Genomic DNA, 23,971 nt, shown 5'->3' on the forward strand with positions numbered 1-23,971 from the left:
TGCAGGGACACTCTCTGAGGCACTGGCCTGGTTTCATGGATTAGAACAAACACTCAAGATCCATGGCTTGCAGTGTGAACTACAAAGCTGTCACCCCAGGGGAATTAGCCCCTGGATGGCCCAGGATCCAGGCAGGCCACCCTTCACAGTCTCAAGTCAGGATGTGAGGTTGGCTCAGGGGGGTGGGGGTTGGGGGGTGGGATGGAACAGGGATGCTGGGGCAGGTTAGAGGCAGATGAAACACCCTCAGATTTGGGCTCAGATACACGTACACACATCAGTCTCTGCATCTCACATGCACCTATTATTTTTTGGCATTACATTTTCTAGATGTATTTCAAAATGAAAAGGGGGAGGAATATATTTAGAAACATATATTGCATATATAAAAAACTGGCAATACTGATTGTCCCCTGGGAGGAGACCTGGGTGTGCAAAAGAGTAGGGAAAGAAATGCATGTCTCACTGTATGCCTTTGGGGAACATGATTTTTACCATTGGTATATATTACTTATTAAAGAAAATAATGTGCTGCGTGCTTAGTCACTCAGTCATGTCTGACTCTCTGTGACCCCATGGACCGTAGCCCGCCAGCCTCCTCTGTCTGTGGAATTCTCCAGGCCAGAATTCTGGAATGGGGAGCCGTTCCCTTCCCTAGGGGATCTTCCCAACCCAGCAATCAAACCCAGGTCTCCGCATTGCAGGCAGATTCTTTACCATCTGAGTCACCAGGGAAGCCCAAGAATACTGGAGTGGGTAGCCTATTCCTTCTCCAGGGATCTTCTCCACCCAGGAATCAAACCAGGTCTCCTGCATTGCAGGTGGATTCTTTACCAAATGAGTGAGCAGGGAAACCCAAAGAAAATAATTACTTTCTATATTTAAAAATTAAAACAGTGAAAAACCTGCCAGATATGAGAAACATCTTATAAAATGCATAACAAGATAAACACACCATTGAAACAGAAAAGAAAGTCCAGAAATAGCCCTATGTATATACAGAAATTTCATGTATGATAAAAGCAGCCTCTTCGATCATCGGGGAAAAGCTGGAATACTCAACTAATTGTGTTGAGATAAATGGGTAACCATATGAAATAAAATTAAGTTGATTCCTCTCTCACACTATATCAGGAAAAATTCCAAATGGGTCAAAGTAAAAATGTAAAAAATTAAACCATAAAAAGTACTAAGCAAGAGCATGAGGGAATTCCTTTGCAGCCTTGAAGAGAGGTAGACACTCTGAACAATAACTCAAAATCCAGCAAAAACAGTCTCATAAAAATTTCTGATACTAAAATTATTCAGATAAAATAGCTAATCATTTCACTCATATTAAGTCATCACTTTGTACGTTTTAAATATATACAATTATATTTGTCAATTATTCTTTAACAAAGCTTGGGAAAAAAGAATTATTCAGATAAATACATAAGAATGTGTGTAAAATACAAAGAAAAATATGTGTAAAATACAAAGAAAAATTTGAAAATGAAGAGAAAACAAGATATCGTGAGGAATGACCAAGTACATTCACAAAAGAACCAAACAGAACTTCTAGACTAAAAAATAACAAAACAAATTAAAAATTCAGTGACTGAATTAAATAGCAGATAAGACACAGCTGAAGAGAGAGTTAGTAAAGTAGGAGATAGTTTTACAAGACAGACCTGAAGTAATTATCCAGAAAGTAATTTGAAAAGACAGAAATGAAAAATATGAATGAGATAAACAGATATGGAGCTTAGAAAAACCACTAACAAATCGTTAATTTGCATTCCATAGGGAGAGACTAGAGACACTGAAGAAATAACAGCTAAAAACTTTATGGATAAGATATAAAGACATGTTCAAAATCAGAGAAAATTTACCACCAGAAGACCTTAGTCAATGACATTTTAAAGGATGTATGTATGTAAAGTGAACCCAGGCAGAAGGCCTGAAGTGAAAGAGGCATGCACATTTTGGCTCACACACTTTTCCTTGCCCACATCCAGAATCAGTTTTGTAGCGCTCTGAGCCTTCCCACTAGCCTAGGCAAAAACAGAACCCCTCATGAGAACTCATCTAAGTACATGCAGACCCTAATGACAGAAATGAAAAGCTGCATACCACCCTTCAAAGAGAAATCATGGAGTAACAGCGAGACTCCTTGACCACTGAGGTTTACTAGGCCACGCAGCTTATCTTCAAGAAAGCAGCTGTTTTCAACCAATGGTGGTAGAACAATCGCACATTCGTATGCAAAAAACTGAATCCAGACACAGACCTAACACTCTCTGCAAAAATTAACACAAAAGGGGTCATAGACCTAAATGTAAAATGCAAAACTATAAAACTCCTAGAAGATAACATAGGAGAAAAATCTAGATAATCTTGGGTTCGGTGATGCCTTTTTAGATACAACACCAAAGGCACAATGCATGAAAGAATTGAAAGTTTTTTTTTTAATTAAAAAAAAAGAAAAAAAACCACCCTTCTGCTCTGTGAAAGACAGTGTTGAGAGAATAAGATAAGTCACAGAGCAGGAGAAAATATTTGCAAAAGAAAGCAATGAGATCTTTCCTTTCTCTGGTCTAACCCATAGGGCTGGGAGAGCAGGGGACATGGGGCCATTGTTTTGTGAAGGTGCCCAGATCACACTTACACTCTCCTGGACAACCGCATGGCCTCCTTAGGAGGACTGGGTGAAGGACCAGATAAAAATTCAGGTTTTGGCCTCTGCAGCAGATTCAGGAGGCCCTGGGAGAAGCGCGTCCTCAAGCTGTGCTGCAGGATGCCACCTCTGTGGATGGAGAAGCGGGGCACTAGGGTGCCCCACTCCTCAGTGCTTTCCACGCCTGGCCTCGGCCCTGAGGTCCGACTTACCTGGGTAGCTAACAGGCTGGCCATCTGACAAGTCACCAGGGAAATGGCAAATGCTAAACTGCTGCTTCTCCAAGCACCTCCTGAAGGTTCATCCACCATGGAATCATCTAGGACTGCCAACGTAGCTCCCCGCTTAATGACTTCATGATTTGCTTCATATGATCATGTACAGTGATCAAGAGCAGATGTTAATAAAAACAGACTAAAATCTAACTCTCTTTTGTGCATGTACACATATACACAAAAGGCATTTGGTGCCAGCTGCTATCTCTAGGCACTGAGATTATGAGTTTTCGCTTCTTAAATTTTCAGACATAAATTACTCACATAACTGGAAAAGGGAACATACATTTAAATATAGTCTGCACACACTGGGTACCCAGCACACTGGGGTTTCAACTTCTGTGTTTCCGATTTTTTTCTGGTTGTAACCCTCTGGCTTATTAAAATCCAGTCCCCCTGAGACCCCACTTTCATCTGCTGACAGGCTTTGCAGAACAGTGAGCCCTGTGGGGTTCTGGGAGCCTCAGGAAAACATGAAGTCTCTAGCAAGAAGAGTTAGCTGGGTCCTGGCCAGAAGTTTAAGTCTAAGGTTGGGTGGCCACGGAAACAAGCGAGAGACACAGCCATTCAGAGGGCTTTGAGCATCACAGAGCCAGCCTGTCCTGTTCTCCCTACCCTATTTTTAGCTGTGTGAGTACAGGACACACTTGGCTGTTCCGGATAGGAAACCAGTAACAAAGGCCAGGTAAGTGACAGAGCCAACTGCAGGCTCTTCCTACCCTAATCTTCCAGGCTTGTCGGATCCTTTCTTTCCCAGGCCAGAAATGCCAAGTGTGATGGATGTTTGTTGAAATGAATATCTGTGTAACAGGGCACACTGCTGACAGAGGCGGCCTCTCCCTGTCATACCTACAAGAGAGGGGGGCAGGGATGGAATGCAGACAATGAATACCACCAAAGGGATATGCAACAGCTGACCTGAGTTATAGATCAGAAAGCAAGCAAACTGAAAACCTGGATGAGGATGATCACTTTACTAGCTAACATGAGGCAGAGGTGTATCTTTAACACCATCCCTTTTCCCTGGGGTTTTACTACAGGATGTAGTCAGGCACAAGGGCTAGGACACATCCAGTCTGCAGAGTGGCCATAAGGGTCCCCTGGGTGAACCCTGCTTGTTCCCCAGGTCAGGACCTGACCCTGAAAACTTCACCGTGGTTAGCCTAGTACCTACAGACAGCTTCAGAATGGAGCACCTGCTGTGAGAGACGCCAGGTGCCTGCTAGAAGTGTGTGGAGGCCCTTCCTGGTCACCAGCAGGAGACAGGAGAGAGAAGACTGAGGTCTGAAACACAGGGTGTGGGGAGGGGCAGGGAATGGGGAAATGGAAAGGGACTGGTAGGTGAAGAATATGCAAACCTGGATGTCTTCATTATTTTGTAGATTAGAGCCAAAGATGACAGAAAAAAAAAATTGTAGGCATGGCCTTATCCTATAAGAGGTGGAAATATACTATGACCGTAGGTTTTAAACAGACCAGAGCAGGGTATCCAAATCAACAGATCTCTCACAGTGATCAACTTGAGAGGGTCTACACTTGCTACAAAGTGTCGACATTCAGTCTTGAGATGCGAATTCCCATCCTCCTTACTGTCGAGAAATCAACTGAGAATAGATTTGATTTTTGCAAACAGGCTTACATCCTAGGAGGCAGGTTGGCAGCTGTGTGATCAGGCTATGTAGCAGTCTCTAGACTCCCCCACCCAAAAAAAGATGTCATTGCACATCCCTTTGGATTTGATGACCAGGAACCAGGTCTGTCCTCTCAGGAGTTGGGTAAGCAACTCCAAAGGCACTTCCCTCCAGGGTAAGCCCAGTGGGCAAGGACTCTCATCTGGCACCTCAGTGACGAGCACAGCCCTGAAGAGTGCTGGGCCCTCCCCAGGTCAGCAAGTGAGTGGTTCAGCTTAGCAGAATAAGCACACAGCGTCCCCAGGCCACAGCCTCACGGCACAAATGCTGAACACCTTCTAATATGTTGAGCCCTGTATGGAGGCGGCAGACCTAGCTCTCCTGATCTATTAGACAAGCTCTGCACCTCAGTGCCACAAGCCAGACCTCAGAGCATCCTCCATGGTGCCTTAAGCTTTGCTTCTTTAGCTGGCATTCCTCATGGTCCCATTTTCACATCCTAAACCACCAGTGTCCCCACACTACATCATGCAAGGTGTTTATAGGATAGCTGTTTCTTGAAAGGCTTTCTGATAAAAGTTTGGGAACCACTATATATCTAAGTTTCTCCCCTTGGGGATTCAGAAGGACACCCACATGTTAAAGGCTCCCAAACATGCTGCAGTAAAGAAAACTGTTTCCCAGTGGTTCCCAAACTAAAACCAGTTGCTTTACTGAGGAACTCAACAAAAGGTATTCACATATCCATCTCAAAACAGGGAATGTGAATACAGCCATCTCCCAGTTTCACCCACAGAGCCCTACGTTTTGGTGGACTACCTCTTACATTTCACCAAATACCTGGGCTCTGCTGAACACAGTTTGAGCAATGTTGACCCAGGGTGCTTTGCATCCATCTAGTCATGGCATGCTTACTTTCTACTCTTCCACATATACTTTTCATCCCCCCTACCACCCCCACTGTAGGACTCCAGTGCTTTTAACTTGCCCCTTCAGTTCAGTTGCTCAGTCGTGTCCGACTCTTTGTGACCCCATGAATCACAGCACGCCAGGCCTCCCTGTCCATCACCAACTCCCGGAGTTCACTCAGACTCACGTCCATCGAGTCAGTGATGCCAGCCAGCCATCTCATCCTCTGTCGTCCCCTTCTTCTCCTGCCCCCAATCCCTCCCAGCATCAGAGTCTTTTCCAAAGAGTCAACTCTTCGCATGAGGTGGCTAAAGTACTGGAGTTTCAGCTTTAGCATCATTCCCTCCAAAGAAATCCCAGGGCTGATCTCCTTCAGAATGGACTGGTTGGATCTCCTTGCAGTCCAAGGGACTCTCAAGAGTCTTCTCCAACACCACAGTTCAAAAGCATCAATTCTTCAGCGCTCAGCCTTCTTCACAGTCCAACTCTCACATCCATACATGACCACAGAAAAAACCATAGCCTTGACTAGACGGATCTTTGCTGGCAAAGTAATGTCTCTGCTTTTGAATATGCTATCTAGGTTGGTCATAACTTTCCTTCCAAGGAGTAAGCGTCTTTTAATTTCATGGCTGCAGTCACCATCTCCAGTGATTTTGGAGCCCAAAAAATAAAGTCTGACACTGTTTCCACTGTTTCCCCATCTATTTCCCATGAAGTGATGGCACTGGATGCCATGATCTTCGTTTTCTGAATGTTGAGCTTTAAGCCAACTTTTCACTCTCCACTTTCACTTTCATCAAGAGGCTTTTGAGTTCCTCTTCACTTTCTGCCATAAGGGTGGTGTCATCTGCATATCTGAGGTTACTGATATTTCTAGCGGCACTCTTGATTCCAGCTTGTGTTTCTTCCAGTCCAGCGTTTCTCATGATGTACTCTGCATAGAAGTTAAATAAGCAGGGTGACAATATACAGCCTCGACGAACTCCTTTTCCTATTTGGAACCAGTCTGTTGTTCCATGTCCAGTTCTAACTGTTGCTTCCTGACCTGCATACAGATTTCTCAAGAGGCAGATCAGGTGGTCTGGTATTCCCATCTCTTTCAGAATTTTCCACAGTTTACTGTGATCCACACAGTCAAAGGCTTTGGCATAGTCAATAAAGCAGAAATAGATGTTTTCCTGGAAATCTCTTGCTTTTTCAATGATCCAGCGGATGTTGGCAATTTGATCTCTGGTTCCTCTGCCTTTTCTAAAATCAGCTTGAACATCTGGAAGTTCACGGTTCATGTATTGCTGAAGCCTGGCTTGGAGAATTTTAAGCATTACTTTACTAGCGTGTGAGATGAGTGCAATTGTGCAGTAGTTTGAGCATTCTTTGGCACTGCCACTGGTCTATGGACTTGTGTGTTCCCAACATCAACTTTCCCTAGGGCAAAAACCATGTCACATGTTCCTATTTCATATCTCCTAAACCTCCCAGCACTGAGCAGGGCTGTGCTGGGCACAGGGAAGAGATTCCAAAGAGGCTTTCTGAGCTGAACTGAATTCAAGTTCCTCTAAATATCACTTAAGAAAAAGAGTACCACAGTAATACCAGAGCAAAGACAATGCCTCAAAGAAACTACCTCAGTTTCCCCATGATAATACTTCTTTTTATCTATAATTTATTCAGTGTTTACTAAGAATGCTGGCGAAATTCATAAGATGCAATACCAATCTTCACAGCAACCTGAGAGCTGGGGCTACTATCACCACTTGGCTGGAAGGTCAAGGGCCCTGGGGTGGAGAATGGACTGTGCTGGGGCACCGGGAAGCCCAGCAGACAGCATAACATTCCTCGGGAGGCGCTCTGGGAAGAGTCAGCAGGGCTGCAGAGCCAGGCACACAGAGAGCTGGGGAAGGAGCTGTCTGGTCGCCAGACTCAAGCCTGTTCCAGATGTTGCCTCTTCCTTTTAAGTTTGGCAGATGATTGGGCTCTGCACCCAAGAGGAGAAACAGATGCCAGCTTCAAGTTTCAGAGAAGACGCAGGCCCCATCCTCCTCCCACAAGCACCCCAGCCTGGAGCAGACCATAAGGAGGAGTACTCCGTGGTCCCTCACCCCTGAAGACATGCTCTTCACAGGGGATCGTCTATCTGGACTCTGATGGCCCCTGGTCTGCAGGGCTGCTGTCTGTCCTGATGCTCTTATGCTGGTCTGGCCTCAGCTCTGGCCTAACCCAGGCCTAGGGCTGGGCATGCTCAGCTCCCAGTTATCTAGAAAACCCCTCAAGGTTTTCATGAGCATGCCAAGAGCTCAAGACAGAAGTAGCTTTCAACACCAGACAGAATAAGAGTTTGGTAATAGGGCACCTTGGTGTTGAGGGTGAGTCTGGCTTTAGGGGTGTGTGTGTGTTAGCTGCTCAGTCATGTCCAACTCTTTGCCACCCCATAGACCGTAGCCCACCAGACCCCTCTGTCCATGGGATTCTCCAGGAAAGAATACTGGAGTAGGTTGCCATTCCCTTCTCTGGGGGATCTTCCTGACCCAGGGATTGAACTTGAGTCTCCTGTATTGGCAGGCAGATCGTTTACTGTCTAAGCCAGCTTGAGGAAGTGGAGTCAGATGGCAGCTTGAAATAAACCAGAGGGAGTAGGCCTGTAACAGCCAGGGCGTTCTGCAGGTGCCTGGTCAAAGGACCCCACAGCCGAGTGGGCAGGGACAGCCCCACCAGCATCCCCAAGGCAAGCGGGCGCCCTCGGTCACCTCAGCAGCCAGAGCAGGACTACTCCCTCTCTGCCGTCACCCTAACGTCACCAGGTTAACAGCTGGGCACTTACACTGTGCAGACACAACAAAGCACTTCGCACGCACCCTCTCATTCCCACCTCACAGTAAGTCCATGGCACTCACTGTAACCCCCATTTCACAGATAACAGAACTACAGCTTGGGGATGTGAGTGAGCTGCCCAGGCCATAATGAGGAAATGGCAGCTCTGACACCAGGGTCCCTAGTCTTAACCACCTGGTTCTGCTGCCCCTACCAGATTCTACTGGACAGCATGGCACCCCAAGTGGTGCCGCAGGCTGGCCAGAGATGTCAGCTCCCTGCTCCAGAGCTACCTGGCCCTAGGTGGGCCCTGCAGCTCAGGCACCCGAGCATCCAGACCCCTCCTCAACTCTCCACCAGAGTGTTCTCACAGGAGGCCAGGTCAAGCCATGTCAGAAGAGCACTGGGTGGCACCCCATCACCGTGCCTGCAACTGTGTGCCACCTGTCAGAGAAGGAGACAAATCCTCCAGGGGACCTTTCAGGTGACAACTAGACCAGCAGGGCAGCTCTGGTCAGCAGGTTAACACACATCCTCCAGGAAAAGTTTTTCTGAAGCCTGATCTCAGCACGTGTGTTCCTGCATCATCACCGCCTTTTCCTGGTTTGTGCCTGCCTCTGGACAAAGCTTCTGGGGGTCGGGGGAGGTCTTGCTCTGGCTTGACTCTCAGCACTGGACACAATGCAGCTCTCCTGAGGACCTGTGGAATGGGTGGCACTTTGCTTAGATGCCATGTATTGGAGCACAGTGTCTGAGCCCGAAGCTACATTAGCGTTTCCCAGCTCTGGGAAGAGGCTGGCACCCAGTAGGTGCATTGTGAAGGTGGCAGAGCTCTTTCCTATCCCTCACAGGGCTGGTTGGCACCACCTCACTTTCCAGGTCTCAGCTGATTATGTCTCCTCCTCAAATAAAACCCTCCTGGGTCAGTTCACCTCCAGGCCCCCAGGCACTGGGGCTCCTTGGCCTGTTTACAGCCTCCACAGCCCTTGGCACAGTCAGGAACCATCTGGGTTGGCTGGTTCTTCCTTCCAGACTAGAGCATGAGCTCCATGGAGCAGAGACTATTTCTGCTCCAGCTACTCCTGTGCTCTGGAGCTAGCACAGGGCCGGGAACAGAGCAGGTACTCAGTAAGCATGTGAAATGACTGGAAAGGGTCTTCTGTGAAACAGGAGCAGACAGCAGAGCAGAAAGAGAGCTGGGCCACCTCTGCTTCTCTCTCAGGGACCAAAGCCCAAGTTCTGAGCAGGCAGATGGGCTCCCACAGCCCAGCCCGAGGGGCTCAGGACGGATCACCTCCTGAGAGCAGTCATGGCGGGGCAGGGCGGGTGGAGTGCAGCAACGCTCCTGAAACTCAGCTCCTGCCAATCAGACAACCGGACACAAGTGGCTAGCAGTGATCAAGTATAGCGCTGAGGGCCCAGGACATCTCCCAAGGCCCCATCCCACAGACCAGATGACAAGTCAGGGCCCCGGGCAGTGGTCACTCCAATGACTCAACACTGTGTGTAGGCAGAGAAGACGGCTCAGATTCACCTAACTATAGCTCTTCTGGAAGGACTTGGTAAAATTTCAAAATATGTATTACTTTTTAATACACAGGGGTTAACATGGCTAATGCCAGAGTAAGGATTTGCCTTCAGTGACTTGGCCAGCTCCAGCACTGGACTGCCCTGATCATTCCCACCCCACTTTGGGACCACTACTGAACCCAGGACAGTCAGAGATGGACACAGTTGCGGGGGTTCAGGGTCAAGGTGCCCGGCCCCCATGAGAACAAACCTGCTGACCTGGCCCTCACGTGCGCTGAGCTCAGTTTCAGAGCCAAGCAGACACAGACAAGGAAAACATACGGATTTTCTGTGCGGCACAGACAGCTGTTGCCTCAAACGTGATGGAGCAGCAGTATGCCCCCGCCAATGCCCTGCTAACTAACAAGAGGGAGCTTGATGGAAGAAATGAAACTGCTGTGGTACTTGACCTAATGAATGCGTCTGTGAACATCCCAGTGTCATGCCTGTGCCAGGGGCATCATAGGATTCGGGAGCCAGGAAACACAGGTTGGCAGGATTTACACATCATGTCAACTTTCCCCACTGTGCTCAAAGTCCCTTTGGATCTCACAGCAGCCTGGAGTTGGTAAAGCAGGGACTGTTGTCCCCAAATGAGTTGAAAGGAAATTGGGATCCGGAGAGGTTAAAGGACTCTCTCTGGGTCACAGAGCAGTAAACTGCTGAGCCAGACCTTAAAAGTCTCCTCTGGGTCCCACCCAGTGGCTTCTCCCCTGGTCTCCCTGGCCAACTGCCAGCATTACATGTGGTTTTCCTGGGTGTGACACCTATGTTCTGGGCTTCTGTTTCCTCATCTGCATAGTGAGAAGAACCATGCCTATGTCATGCTACCAGGCATGCCACCTATGAGTCTCTGACAAGCACAGGGTCCAAGTTCCAAATACGTGCAAGGGCCTCACAACTAGAACCCCAAATACTTTTTATGCCTAGACACTTTTAACAGAACACAAAAACTCTAGAACCCTCATGGTTGTGAGGGGAAGCCTTGGGTCTTGTCTTAACGAGAAGGCTGGGAGAGCAGGGAGCAACCCAGCCTTGTCTTGCTGAGTCAGTCTCTCCTTTCTCTCTAGAGAGATAGCTGTCCCCACCTGCCACTTGCCCTGATGATGTATGGAGAAAAAACTGGTAAAAGCATTACAAAGGGACAGCAGGATGTGCCCCTTTGCAAGTACTTCCTGGTTATACGTGGCAAATCTTTTTATGCCCTGAGGTTGGTTTCCTCAATACTAAAAATGGCGGCTGGGGTTGCAGGGGGGTGGGCGTGAATCCTGCCCAGCTGACCTCCCACAGTTGCTATGGAGTCACCAATAAGACCAACAACATTTTATCTGGGAAAAGGACCAAGGACCCCCCACCCCCCGCCACCTCACCCCAGAGGGATGGCTGATTACTAGACTGGGACAGGGGAAGGTCAGGAGGAGATGAGAATATCTCATTTTGTTGGAAAGAAAAGAAATGTACAGAGTGATGGAGAGGGGGAAGAAGGGCATAAAATCCAGCCTGAAGGTCAAATTTGAGAATGTGACCAAAATACTGAGTAAAGACATGGCAGTACATAACATGTTAAATTCTAAAAATCCACGAACCAGCATTGATAGAAAAAAAAAAGAAGGGAAGGGCAGAAAGAAAGCTCTTCTTAGCAGAAGAATGCCAACTAATAAATGTAGGAGAAAGGACAGAAATAGAAAAACCACTATTTTATAACCACCCTAGTGATAACAGATCCTGGTAATAAGATCATCAAGGAATGCTAACGCCATGGGTGAAAGGCTGAGATCCAGGATGTGAAAAAATGCACAGACACCACCTTAATCCAATGACCAAAGTGAAGATCACCAGTGACAGGACAAACCCACAGCAGGGGCTCCTGACACGATGCCAGAGAAGGATTCAACATCGCTTACGGAATTCTCCTGCCAAAACATTTAACCTGAATCCAAGCCTGAGGCCCACACAGATTAAAGGGCATTCTGCAAAATATCTAGCCTGTGCCCTCCAAAAACATCCATGTCATCAGAGATTTTTTGAAAAGCTAGGGAATTTTTTAAAATGAACCTAAAGAAACCTGACAGACAAATGCAATGTATGATCCTAAAATGGATCCTGGATCAGGAAAGAAAATAGAACAAAATCATAAAGCACATTATTGGGACAATTGAGGAAATTTCAAAACAGACATTATTATAATAGGTAACAACCAAACAGGTAACAGCCAAAAATAAATGTATACGTGTGCATGCACATGCACACACACACACACACACACTCACTCACACACACACAGTGGAGAGAGATAAAGCAAGTGGGGCAACATGTTAACAGACGGTGCATCTAGGTAAAAATGTGCACTCACTGTTCTTGTAACTTTTCCGTAGGTTTGAACATTTTCAAAATAAATGAACAAGGTCCTCCCAATCCTTGGAAGCTGTGTGTCCACAGTGACTCAGGCACACTCACCTGTCAGGTACTCCAGGACTGCGGCCATGTACACGGGCGCCCCCACCCCGATCCTGTACTTGGGGTGGCCTTTCTTGATGTACCGCAGCATCCGGCCCACGGGGAAGATGACTCCCGCCTTGGCGGACCGGGAGGTTTTGGTGGACTTCTTCTTCCCGCCCCGGCTGGACATGGCGGTGGCCCTGGAGATGGATCAGCAAGTACACTGTGGAGGCAAGCGAATTCTCGGGTCAGGATTACTGGGGACATCTCCCCTCTCCCCACACCCTCTGGCCCTGGAAGAAACGGGCTGTGCTGGCAGATGCCACCGCCTACAGTCGCGGAGCCCTGCGAGCCCAGTTTCTGCATTCCACCCATGTGCTTCAGCCCTGGAAAAAAGAATGGCTTGGCTTTTCACATTTTATACCATGACATCAATTTTATCAGCCACTTCCATTTAAACGTTACTCTGACAACGACTGCTCTTAAGTGCCTCGCCTTTATGCCACATGATGTAAAAGAAAATGGGGTTTCTTGGCTGAGATCTATATGCTTGTTTAATAATTGTATTTTCATACACTGGAGACCAGGGCTGATATATTTGCTGAACACTTGATAAAAGAAAACTATGTCACCTGCCTCTACAATGAAGACGTTAAGTCAGACACTTAGGTTCTTTGATGAGAGCAGCCTCTTTCCCTTGCAGTCCTTTATCTGTGAGAGGCAAGAATTGCCCACAGGAGTTAATCGGGCAGCCAGGTTGGAATATGAGGCCCTCTGAGCACTTCCTGACTGCTAGTCAGGCCTGTCCTCAGAGAAGAGAGTCCTTCCTTTCTTCTCCGACCCACTCACCATCCAAAATGCCCCATACCTCTTGTAGGGTCCTCTCTTCTCCACCCCGACTGTAACTGGACCCAGGTCACCACTATTTTAACCAAATGATCACACATTTGGTCCTGAAAAGGTCTTCCCACCACAGGCCACACTCTAATCCACCTGCTCTCCACTGGCTGAGCTGTCTCCATGCACACAAATCTGAGTATGCTGTGGTACTGTTCTTAAGTTTTCCCTGCTGCCACAATTCCCAAGACGCAATCAGAACCTTTGGCCTGTCATGCAATGCCCTAGAAATCTAGGCCTGCCACACCCATTGAGCTTCACCTGTGCTTCCTGAGGTCTAAACGCAAACACAGGGAGTACCCCCAAATGTCCTCCTCCACAGTAGTCGTGCCCTTTAGCCAGGACCTCCTCTATCCTTCACGCTTTTCTGCCTTCTGCCCACCCTCCCGCGTGCTCCGTCCTCTGGGTTCCCATGTGCTTCACACCACGGCACTGACGTGCGCACATACACACTCCCCCGCCCTCTCTCCCTCATCACACCACGAGGTCTCAAAAGGCTGCCCCTGACTGTATTCCTGGCGCAGTACCACACAGCAAGGTCGCAGACGTTTACTAGGAGCATCGAGTCATTCACGTATGCACTTAAGGAATCACGCTTGGGACGGAGACGACAATGCACAAGGCAGTTGGGGCCTTGTTCTCCCAGAGCTGGTGGGCACAAGAAATACTACATAACCCTCAGTCACTCAAATGGGAACTGTGAAAAACCAGTGCAGGGCACTGCGGAAGGGGCTGTGAGAGGCCCTAGCCTGTTCCAGGGCACCAGACAAGACTTCCCTGGAAGACACAGATGCTCAGACCACTGAACCAAACAGTCAGGTCTCCCATTTACTGGTAAACTGAGGTCAAGCTCCAGTGTGGGCTCCTCCGGCTCTAACAGTCCCTATCTCTGTGACCGTGGAAGTCACAACGTTAGGAGTCCTTGTTCCTGACACCTGACCCTACATTCAAGATATACATGGTCCACATCTAACATCAGTATGACCCTCAAGACCATCTTGGATGGTCGGCCTGACAGAGATGGCCAAAACAGGAGAAGGCAGAATTTCTGGGTACTCTGACAGGCTCATCAGAATTAAGGGGGCTCAAGGCCTGTGTGATGAGAACCCTGTATTTCACCCTGTCAAGGGAGATACCTAGTCTTAATTGATCATTGATTGCTAAAGAGAGTCCCAGAAGGGTCTGGTTTTTCTGAAACAAATAGTTGGCTCCACTTCTTCTGTAATGAGCTCTGTTTTAAAACATTCCTGGCAAACAGGTGCCCACGCTCACTCTGAGCAGGAAATGGTATTTGTACTTGTGTGTGCATGTGTTTGTAGGGAAAAGTTGGATCTGGGCTCCCAGCAGTCTTTGGCTTTAATACAAATATGTTGCACAGATTAACCCCAGACCTTTAGACTGCGAGTTTTAATGGTTCCCCTCTTCCAGCAGGAGAGGCCAGTGACCAGGGATGGTTTATGCAGCTCAGCCCTGTTCTTCCTGGTGCACAGACTCCAGCTCTGTCTCTGGGTGGACCTGCCTGGGTATGTTTGGGGCTGACTTTGTGGGAATCGGACAATGTCCTGTCCCAGACAGGAGCCACTAGTACCCAGGGACATGACAAGCCTATTCTTCAAAAGTAACATTCCTGGGGATCCCCTCTGATTCGAGCCAAGAGTCTTTAGTCAACAAGCTGGTGACTCCCGAGTCCCTATCCCAGCGTACACCTGGCTGCCGAGCCCCAGGGCTCTGTTCTGATTGCCCCAGCAGGGCCTGCTTTTAAATCCCATGTGAATTCCTGTGGGTTTCTCAGCCCCAGCGGTGGCAACATCATGCATCAAGCTACCAATCAGGGGCCAGTCTGTCCCTACTTCTCTGCCCACCTCCACAGCTCCCAATCATTAGCCAGGCTCCGTTGAATCCACTTTCATAACTTCACAAGCCTCTTCCCGTCTCTTTGTCCTCCCTGCCTTGGTTCAGCTCCTGCTCCTCGCCTGTTCTCCACAGCACTAGTCTCTCTCCATGGATGCCAGAGGATCTCTGCCACTTTGCTGGCTCTCCAGCTCCCAAGCCAGCCACAAACAGCATCCTTTACTTCTTCAGCACTGCTTCCCATCACCCCTGCCTGGGCTTAGATGCCCAGGTTGCCCTTGACTTCTTGACCTGTGAAGCCACGTCCAGAATGTTTTTACACATGCTGCTTCTCCTGCCTGAAACACCCTTCGTCCTCTTGCCAAACCTGAATTGATGCTCACACAACCTCTCCTCTTGGTCCCGACCATGGACTGGATTGTTCACTGCTCCGTATTCCCACAGTACATACCCTGGCACCTCGACGTGTGCCTGCCTCCCTAGCTCGACTCAACTAGGACCTACTCCATGCCAGGTGCTGCAGTCATGTGCAGATCCCCAGGTTCCAAGAAAGACCTTATACATCAGTGCTTAAACGTCAGAGCCATCTTCAGGTCTCATTTGGAACCAGACTCCTCTGATAAAACAGCCCTGAGTCTTCATTCCCTCCCCAAGACTGCCCTGAGGAAGTTCTGTTCCTTGCCCCTCCTCATGTTCTTGCTGCACTTCTAGCAGTAGATCCCTAAACTGTAGCCACAGCTATGAAAGAATTCTAACTGAGCCACGCAGCTTCATGATATCCAATAATGTGTGGTGATTTTAAAAACATCCTTTGGAAAATCGCCTTGTAGCAGTGCAAACTCGAGATAAATCCACAAGTGTGGCAGGTCCATCCTGCTCTTCAGAAGTCTAGGAGACAAGGTCGGTTACGGCCAAGCACCAGCATGGGGAGGCAGGGTGGGAAGAGTAACTGTAACATAAGTGGCTGCTGAGCACTGCGATTAATAACTTGAGTTCCAAAGTCAGACTAACCCAATTCAAGTCACAGATCCACCACTGAGAGCCTATATATCCTAGGCCAGCTGCTGTAACAAATAAGCCCCTACTTCTTATTTCTTACCTGGGGAAAGTCCATGACTGGTGTTTCTCTGCAGGATGATTTATGGGTCCAGACTCCTCCCACCCTTCAATGCACAATTTGGGGTTACCACTGGAGGTAAAGGGCCATGGAGGAAAATACCCGGCGGCTTTCAGAGGCAGGTCTGGAAGTGGAGCACACCACTCCTGATCATGACCTACCAAGTACAACATGGTCACCTGGCCACACCTACTGCAAGAGAGGTTGGAAAATGTCCTCCAGCTATTTCCTACAGAGAAAAGAGGAAACAGCCAGTCTCTGTAACCTGACAAACCAACTTGAGAGCTGACCCTGAAGCCAGGGTCTGAGTGACCAGTCAAAGCCTACTTTGAACCATGTCCTGTGTCAAGCCTTTTCTGAGAGGTGGACAGTCCTTTGTCATGCAGAAAGTGGCTTCCCATGCATTCAGCTTCTCATTGGGGCACTGACCTTGTTCACAGGAGAAACAGCAACAGTACCCTGCCAAACTGACAAAACTGTGTCCTTCCTTCCTGGATTCATCAGCCAGGAGGGCAAGCCATTCAGCAAACCAGAAGCCCTCAGCCCTGCAGAGGGTTCCACATGCTTTGAAGACAGTGATAGGTCTTCAGGCAACCCTGGCATCTGTTCATTACTGAACACTAGCTTGACTGTTATCAGATCAGGAAATGAAGATTTTGTGGTTGATCCTGAAGGGATCTCTGTGGTCTTTATCTCAGCAACTCCTCCAGCTATAAATCAATCACAATAGACATGAACCTTGTTTGCAGAAACCCAAAGTTCACCAGACACAGAGGCGGAGGGGGCTCTACAGAGAAGAGCCAGGCTCAGTGAGAAGCAGGTCTTTGACAACAAGCCCCTCAATGATCAAGATGTGACTGTGACATCGTGATCTGTCCTCAAAGCACAGGACAAATGAGATGCCTGGCTGTGAGGATCCCGTGAATAAGACAGACAAGAAAACAAAGGGAAGGGGAACAGAGGCAAGGAGGGCAAAGGGTCACCCTACTACACTGTTGTTCTCCTCGCCAACAGGGCACCACAACTGGCTCCTCCGTGTGCCGCAAACCACCTTCATCCCCACTTCCACCCTTTGGGACATGCCGCTCACTCGGTGTGGAACTCTCTCTCCTGCCCTCAGGCAGGGGCGATTCTGCCTAGTGGATCCAACATTTCTCTGATGATGGAGATTGATCAAGGAGCTCCCTCCTCTGCCTCCCTGCAGTGGCTGAGCCAGGTGGCCCCCAGTTCTAGTCTAGTGTGCAGCAGTCCCATGCCCAGACTCTGGCTTTGTACAAGACCCAACCAACTCTGGCCCATCTTTCCTATTACCAGCCATGAGGGCTCCACCAGGCTGAATCACTCTATTTACTCAGTAGACATTCCTGCAGTGGCCCCTGAGTCCAGTGAGAAATCCCTTTTAATGAACCTCAGCCACCATTGAAATATGCACAATTGTTTTTCTCAGTCTTACATAAACGGCTCTCTATAAGCAGTTTCCAGCCCTTTCCTGACTGTCACGCTGGATCCAACTTATACAAATATTCTAAAGCCACCCACCCCACTCCTAACACTTGTTACACTGTATCACCACTGCCTCTGTTCTTGCCTGTCTTGATGGGATGGACCAGGCCACTCTGCTCACTGACTGTATCTCTTAGAACCTACCACCCTGTCTGGTTCCTGCTGCTGCTGCTGCTAAGTCGCCTCAGTTGTGTCCGACTCTGTGCGACCCCATAGACGGCAGCCCACCAGGCTCCCCCATCCCTGGGGTTCTCCAGGCAAGAACACTGGAGTGGGTTGCCATTTCCTTCTCCAATGCATGAAAAGTGAAAGTAAAGCTGCTTAGTCGAGTCCGACTCCTAGCAACCCCATGGACTGCAGCCTACCAGGCTCCTCCATCCATGGGATTTGCCAGGCAAGAGTACTGGAGTGGGGTGCCATTGCCTTCTCCAGTCTGGTTCCTGAGAGGCCCTCAAGTGCTAGCTGGGTGGTAAATGATAAGTTACAGTGGCTGGGGGCTCTCTTGACAAAAATGAGGGCTGCATTTGCAAGGATCACAGGACTCAAATGTGACAAGTGAGACACCAATCCGGGAGCTTCTCTGGGACCATTCATGTGGGAGACCAGACCCACAAAATTCAGGAAGCTTGTGGGGCTACCCTGGGGATTCCCAAGAAGGGACCACCACCATTTCCCTGATGGCTGAGGCATGCAGAGGCCTTCGGTGACCATCCTATGACTCCAGCAATCTCCCTTTTTGCCGTTAAGACAGGCACAGTAACACAGACCAGTGGAAAAGACTTACCTTCCTCATATCTGTAAGATGCTGACCTCTGTTAAAGCTGCCGCCTAGAAAACTCTCAAAAAATCAGGGCACTCACGAAACCATTGGAATGGTCAATGGTAAAGTCTTTTATATCTAAGCAATGAATGTGTGCATATTGATCTTGAGCAAAATATTGATTAGAACTGCTGGGGGGCTGCTGGTCAGACAGCCCTATCTCTGGCCCCCAAAGATGAAAGAATCTGAGCTATCAGCGCTCAGGTCACTGTTACAGAGTGAGGACTGCCCCATCCATTCCCTGCCAGTGGATAAGTGCCCGCATGTCCACATGCATCTGTCACCTTCCCATCAACTCGAATCACCAAGGCAGACCTGAGACACTCAATTCTGACGTGCAGGACACTAATCCTGTTTACAGCATTCTCTTCCATTTACTCCCATCATACCAAATGATTAACAGTGACACTGCTGTCATGTCCCCAGAGGCATGTGGATATACTACACAACTATCACTTGCAGAGCTGGGGTTCACAAGATGCACTCTGATTGGCTCAGAACAGAGACTTGTTCTGGTACTTTGGCCAATCACGAAAAACATCTCTCTCCATTCATAAAACACTATACCACAAAATGAAAGGGATTACTAAAGAACTTACGGTCCATCCTCAGTGAACCAAGGGATTGCAAACAAGAAGAAAAGGACAAATTGAGCTAATAAATAAACCTTAAACTGAACACTTTGTTCCAGCAGATTTTACTCTTCTCATGTGTCAGGATTTTAGTGGTGGGAAAAAACAAAAGCCAAAATGAAGAGTGTTATTTACTACAAGCAGGAACAGTTAGCAGGAAGGCAGTCTGGGATTAAAACGTTCACCTCTGCAAATCCACTCTGTGGTATGCATCCTGAGCGACACTAAAGGAACCAGCACTACATTCCAATAGTTGGTATGGCACTGCCTGCCTCCTTCGCAAGGAAATTTTCCTTCAAACCTCCTCTCCCTGTTAAAGGACGTGCCAACTAGGAGACAGTCACCCCAGTGGAAGGCCATCAGAGGAACATGTGAGCTTCAGTAGGGCAAGACCCTGGTCAGGCTTAGCATCTAGAAGCTATTCAATGTTTGTTGAACAGATGAAGCATCCCCAAGAAAAGACATCTTCCTCCTATCCAGAGCCTTTGCAGGCTTATTATTGCTCTTGGGAAGAAGTTTAAATCCCTCAGTGTGTTTCTGATCAGGTTCCCCCTCTGTGATTTGGTCTGTTTGGCCCTCTGGCTTCACTAGTTTCCCTCTAGAACCACGACTTCCTGAGCCTCTGGCAGTTCCGCCATGTGATCTCTACTCTCATTGTTCTCAGACTTCGCACAAGTGGGCCAGGTCTCAAACACTTGTCCCTACCTGCCCTCCTTTGCCCAGTCAACTCTTTCTTGGTCTTTCCGTGCCTAGTAAGGGCTTGCTCCTGGCTAGGTTACTGTCCTGGGAGCTGCTATGAGAGCTACTGTGGCTTCCTGCACTGACCTTGCAATGGACACTTGCCTGCCTTCTGCTCCTCATGTCAGCTTCCCAAGGGTAAGAACTCGACATTTCTTCTTTTCTTTTCAACTACATACCAGTTTATTAACAAAAGGATATAACTTGGGAATAGTCAGATGGAAGAGATACATACATAGGGTGGTGCAGGCAAGGGCATGCATGGAGCTTCCACGCCCTCTCCAAGTGTGCCATTCTCTCTAAATCTCCACTTGTCCATCAACCTGGATGCTCTCTGCACTTTGTCCTTTGGGGGTTTTACAGAAATTCCATTACATAGGAGACATGACTCACCAAATTACTGGCCACTGGTGATTGATTCAAGCTCCAGCCCCCTCCCCTCCTAGGAGGCAGGGGGACATGGCAAAACTGGACACTTTCTTGATCCAGTTCTGTCCCTAGTGCTTGACCCCCAAGAAACCTGATTCCCAAGAAATATTCCCTGAAGACTGCAAGGCACTGATCTAGAAGGCTTGATCCAAGCTAACAAGCTATACAATTCTCTGGAATGAAGAATTAACCACTTGGGCTCACTCATAAGAGCTGAGGTAGGGCCCAATGTATTTCTAAACCTACAGAACTCGGGAAGGACCCATAAGACAGACGTGGGCCCCACTGACCTCTGCCCTTTCCCAGCCCAAGAACAGGGATCTGAAAAAGCTGACACAAACCCAAGGGCACAATCCAAAGAGAACTAGAAGCTGCTGCCATTCTGATGAATACCACATATAGATTCTTGTTGGGTTTTGTCAAGTTGGGCTTTTGTGAGTTTGGGCTTTTATTTAAGTAAACCTCCTTTGAATGGCTTGGGGTAGCATTAACTTTGAAGATATTAGAGGTAGGTCCCAAAATTCATGTATATAGTCCAAGCCTCTCTTGGAAATAAGAGATGAAAGGGTCTTCCAGAGATCTGCTATCTGGAGGACCAGAAAAAAACGGCAGCCTGAGAGGTACCATTCTCTGACCCTGGCCCACTGGGTATAGACCAAGCCAGTGACTTATTGTTGCATGAAGTACAGAATGTCGTGTGTGATGGGCTAGACAACTCAAAGTTTAGTAAAACGTAAGCCATCCCATCCTCATTCTAAAGGCCCTGCCTCAAACAATTTTCACTTATTTAACCCCCTCCCTCCTCCTAAATACCTTTATCGAAGGATCAGTATTAACAATGGTAAGAGATCAAAACAGTAACAAAGTGGAGAGATTTCCTACTCTCCTCCTAAAAATAGAGTAAATAAGATTTTAAAGTCTTGAGGATTTAGGAAGAGGAAGAAAGAAAAATAGGTTGAAAAATACATCTCTCCTCACTGGGGAGCCTCTTGTGCAAGACTGAGATGCTGCTGCCCAGCTTTGGTTAGTAGTGTACATGGGTATTAATTCCAGGTGCAGCAAAGAAGTGTCCATTTCAGAGCTAATAACGCCTCTGAAAGCAGACCAGTAATCTAAAGGTGGCCTGGAGTAGGTGGATTCCATCTAATTCACAAATAGAGTCTCCCACTCATTGAAATTTAAAACTTCAAAATTTCCTGAGTCCTTGGAGCAGGAAATCTTGGAACAAAGCGCTTTTCCCCCTCTTTAATGATGAAACCTCAAACCACATAGGTAGAAGAGAGAGAGAAGCTAGCAGGAGCGCCCCTCTTAATTGTCTATTCTTATACGCTGTTTATTGGATCATTAAAGTCTTACAAGGACTTCGTGGTAACTGTAATTGTTGAATTTAAGGCTTGTCTCAGCTATGTGTCTCTTATTTCCACACTCGGGAAAGTACGTTTCAAGCAATCTGCTGACAAGATTCTTCGTGAGTGATCTGTGGTCCCGGCACTAGTGCAGGTGGCACGCGCCGTCCCGCACACCTGTTGTCAGGTGACTTGACCAGCAGCACCCTGCGCACTCACCTCCTCTTTCCACCCCACCCCCCAGCGAGAGACTTCCCTCCTGGCCTTCTCCACTCGAAGAGTCTACAGCCTTCTGGAGTTACCTTGGGAAAAAAACAAAAACAAACAACACCTCCCAACCACAAAGCAAACAAAAGGCTGATCACAAAACGAGAGGGCAGCGGGGGTTCCTGTGGCCCCTCTCCAGCCAGTCCCTGGACAAATCCCTCCCCGCCCCGCCTTGGTTCCACTCTTGCAACTATCCCCCAAACCCCCATCCCACTCTCCCAGCACACCACCCAGACGCCTACACCACCGCCACCTGGGGCTCGAGCCCCACTTATTGTGCCCCGGGCAGGCAACTCGCGAGCGGGCGGGCGCCTCACCAAGTACAACTCCGCGCACAACAGCTCCCGGGCGCCCAGGCCCAGGCCGACCGGCTCCCGCCGCGACGCCTCCCCCGGCCTCGGGTCCAGCCCGCCCGCTGTAGGAAGGGTCGCCGGGGCACGAGCCGGGGCTGTCTCCTGCCCATAAAAGCGCCCAGGCGCGGGCAGGAGGACGCGGTTCTAAGACAAGCTGGCTTCCGGGTTTGCTTTTTGAACAAAACCAGAGGATCCCGCGCGGCCCGGGCAGGGCCTGGGAGGGCCCCGTGCGCGCGCGAGGCCCCGGCGTGGGCCGCGTTGAACCCAGCAGCCCGAGTCGGCAGTGCGCCGCCAGGTGCCCGCCAGGCCCGGCCGCTCCCATGCACTCTCGGCAGGAAGAGCGGGGCAGCCGGACCCGGGCTGCGGGGACGCGGCGCGGCGAGAGGGCCGGGGGGCACTTACGGGGCGGCTCGGCGGCGGCGGCGGCAGCGGCAGCTGCAGCAAGGTGTCCGGCCTGTGCCCTCTCGGCCGCTCGCGCCTTTTCTCTCCGCGCTCCTCGCTGGCCCGCCCGCCCACCTCCTCGCTTCCCGCCCGCGCGCCCCGCGCTCGCCCCCTCCGCCCGGCTCCGCTGCCGAGTGAACTGGAACCAGTCGCCGCGGCCCCGGGATTCCCACAATGCACAGCGCGCCGCTCGTCACATCCCATCCCGTCCCCGCGCGTCCGGCCACCCCTCCCGCGCCACCTGGGCGCCCCAGCCTTGACCCCAAGCCCGCAGCCGCGCGCGCGGGGGCCCTCCGTGCTGTACCTCCTGGACGTCGGTGGGTTAGTTCCCCGGCCGCACGGCGGCCCCAGCTCTGGTCCTCTGTCACCTGGCCTGGACGCCGCACGCAGGGTCCCGCCCGAGCCGGGGACTCGCCCTGGGCTAAGTCCTGGGAAAGGGTCGGGACCCTGGGCAGAGGCACTTCTCCAGCGTGCGTCCCAGCCTGTGCGTCTAGAGGAACGCTTACTGAGCGCCTACTGGGAGTGGGTGGGGTGGGGTGGGGAGGGCGGTGGGGGAGGGCGGCTTTCCCTGCCGATCTCTAGAAGCCTTCTCATTGACGCAGGGCGGGAGGCAAAACTGCTGTTATCAGCAAGCATTTTCCCCTCCCCAACCAATGCAAACCTCCCTCGCACCTCAGAACCTCCCGCTGTCTTTGGACCCAAGCCTTTATCAAACCTGGTCTTCCCCACGACCAACTGTAGTGCATCTGGCTCCCCTGGAGTTCTTCGCAGTGACCCCTAGAACTCTGGATTTGCTTTGTTGCATGGAAGCCTTTTACTTAGATTCAGCAAATGTTCGCTCTTGGACCCAAGTTGAGATTTACTAAACAGTGATTCTCTATCATCACACACATTTTTGTTTGTTTGCTTTTTAATTATTTTCCCTTTCCCTGTATTTTAAAAATTAATTTAGTTTTGATTGAGACAAACAACAAGAGGGGGCCGCTGCAAAACCCAACTTGTATTTCTAAATTGGTTTTTGGCCTTAAGACCTTAGTGACCCATCCCAAGAGCCCTCCGGCTCCTCCTCCTCTCCCCTCCATCCACCAAAGGCGGAGGGGGAGGGGGGAGGCATTAGCACCCAGTTGAACCAAATTTAGATAATAATACAGACCCTGCAGAGTTGTTCTGAGGCTGCTGAGTTGGTGGTGGAAGATTATGAGTCATTAATGACCACTCCCTTCCCTCAGGTTGCCCCTGTAGCAACGCTGGTAACCTCCCTTCACCACGATGCTTTACACTGTACTG

At 49.4% G+C, this 23,971-nt stretch overlaps 1 protein-coding gene across 7 annotated transcripts in view; it reads right to left on the reverse strand.

Annotated features, from left to right (window-relative positions):
• Nucleotides 1-23,203, reverse strand: part of MACROH2A1 (macroH2A.1 histone) — an 81,902-nt gene extending 58,699 nt beyond the window's left edge. For 4 of the 7 annotated variants that reach the window (XM_005209379.3, XM_005209378.3, XM_005209376.3 and 1 more), the window contains exons 1-2: nt 22,646-22,831; nt 12,309-12,513 (exon numbers count right to left, since the gene is read on the reverse strand). In XM_005209379.3, the coding sequence (XP_005209436.1) occupies nt 12,309-12,480 (172 nt within the window). In that variant the 5' untranslated portion in view covers nt 12,481-12,513; nt 22,646-22,831. 7 annotated transcript variants of the gene reach the window in all.
• Nucleotides 23,204-23,971: the final 768 nt, after the last annotated feature.

The sequence above is a fragment of the Bos taurus genome, chromosome 7 (genome assembly GCF_002263795.3).
Source record: "Bos taurus isolate L1 Dominette 01449 registration number 42190680 breed Hereford chromosome 7, ARS-UCD2.0, whole genome shotgun sequence".
Classification (NCBI taxonomy): Eukaryota; Metazoa; Chordata; class Mammalia; order Artiodactyla; family Bovidae; genus Bos; species Bos taurus.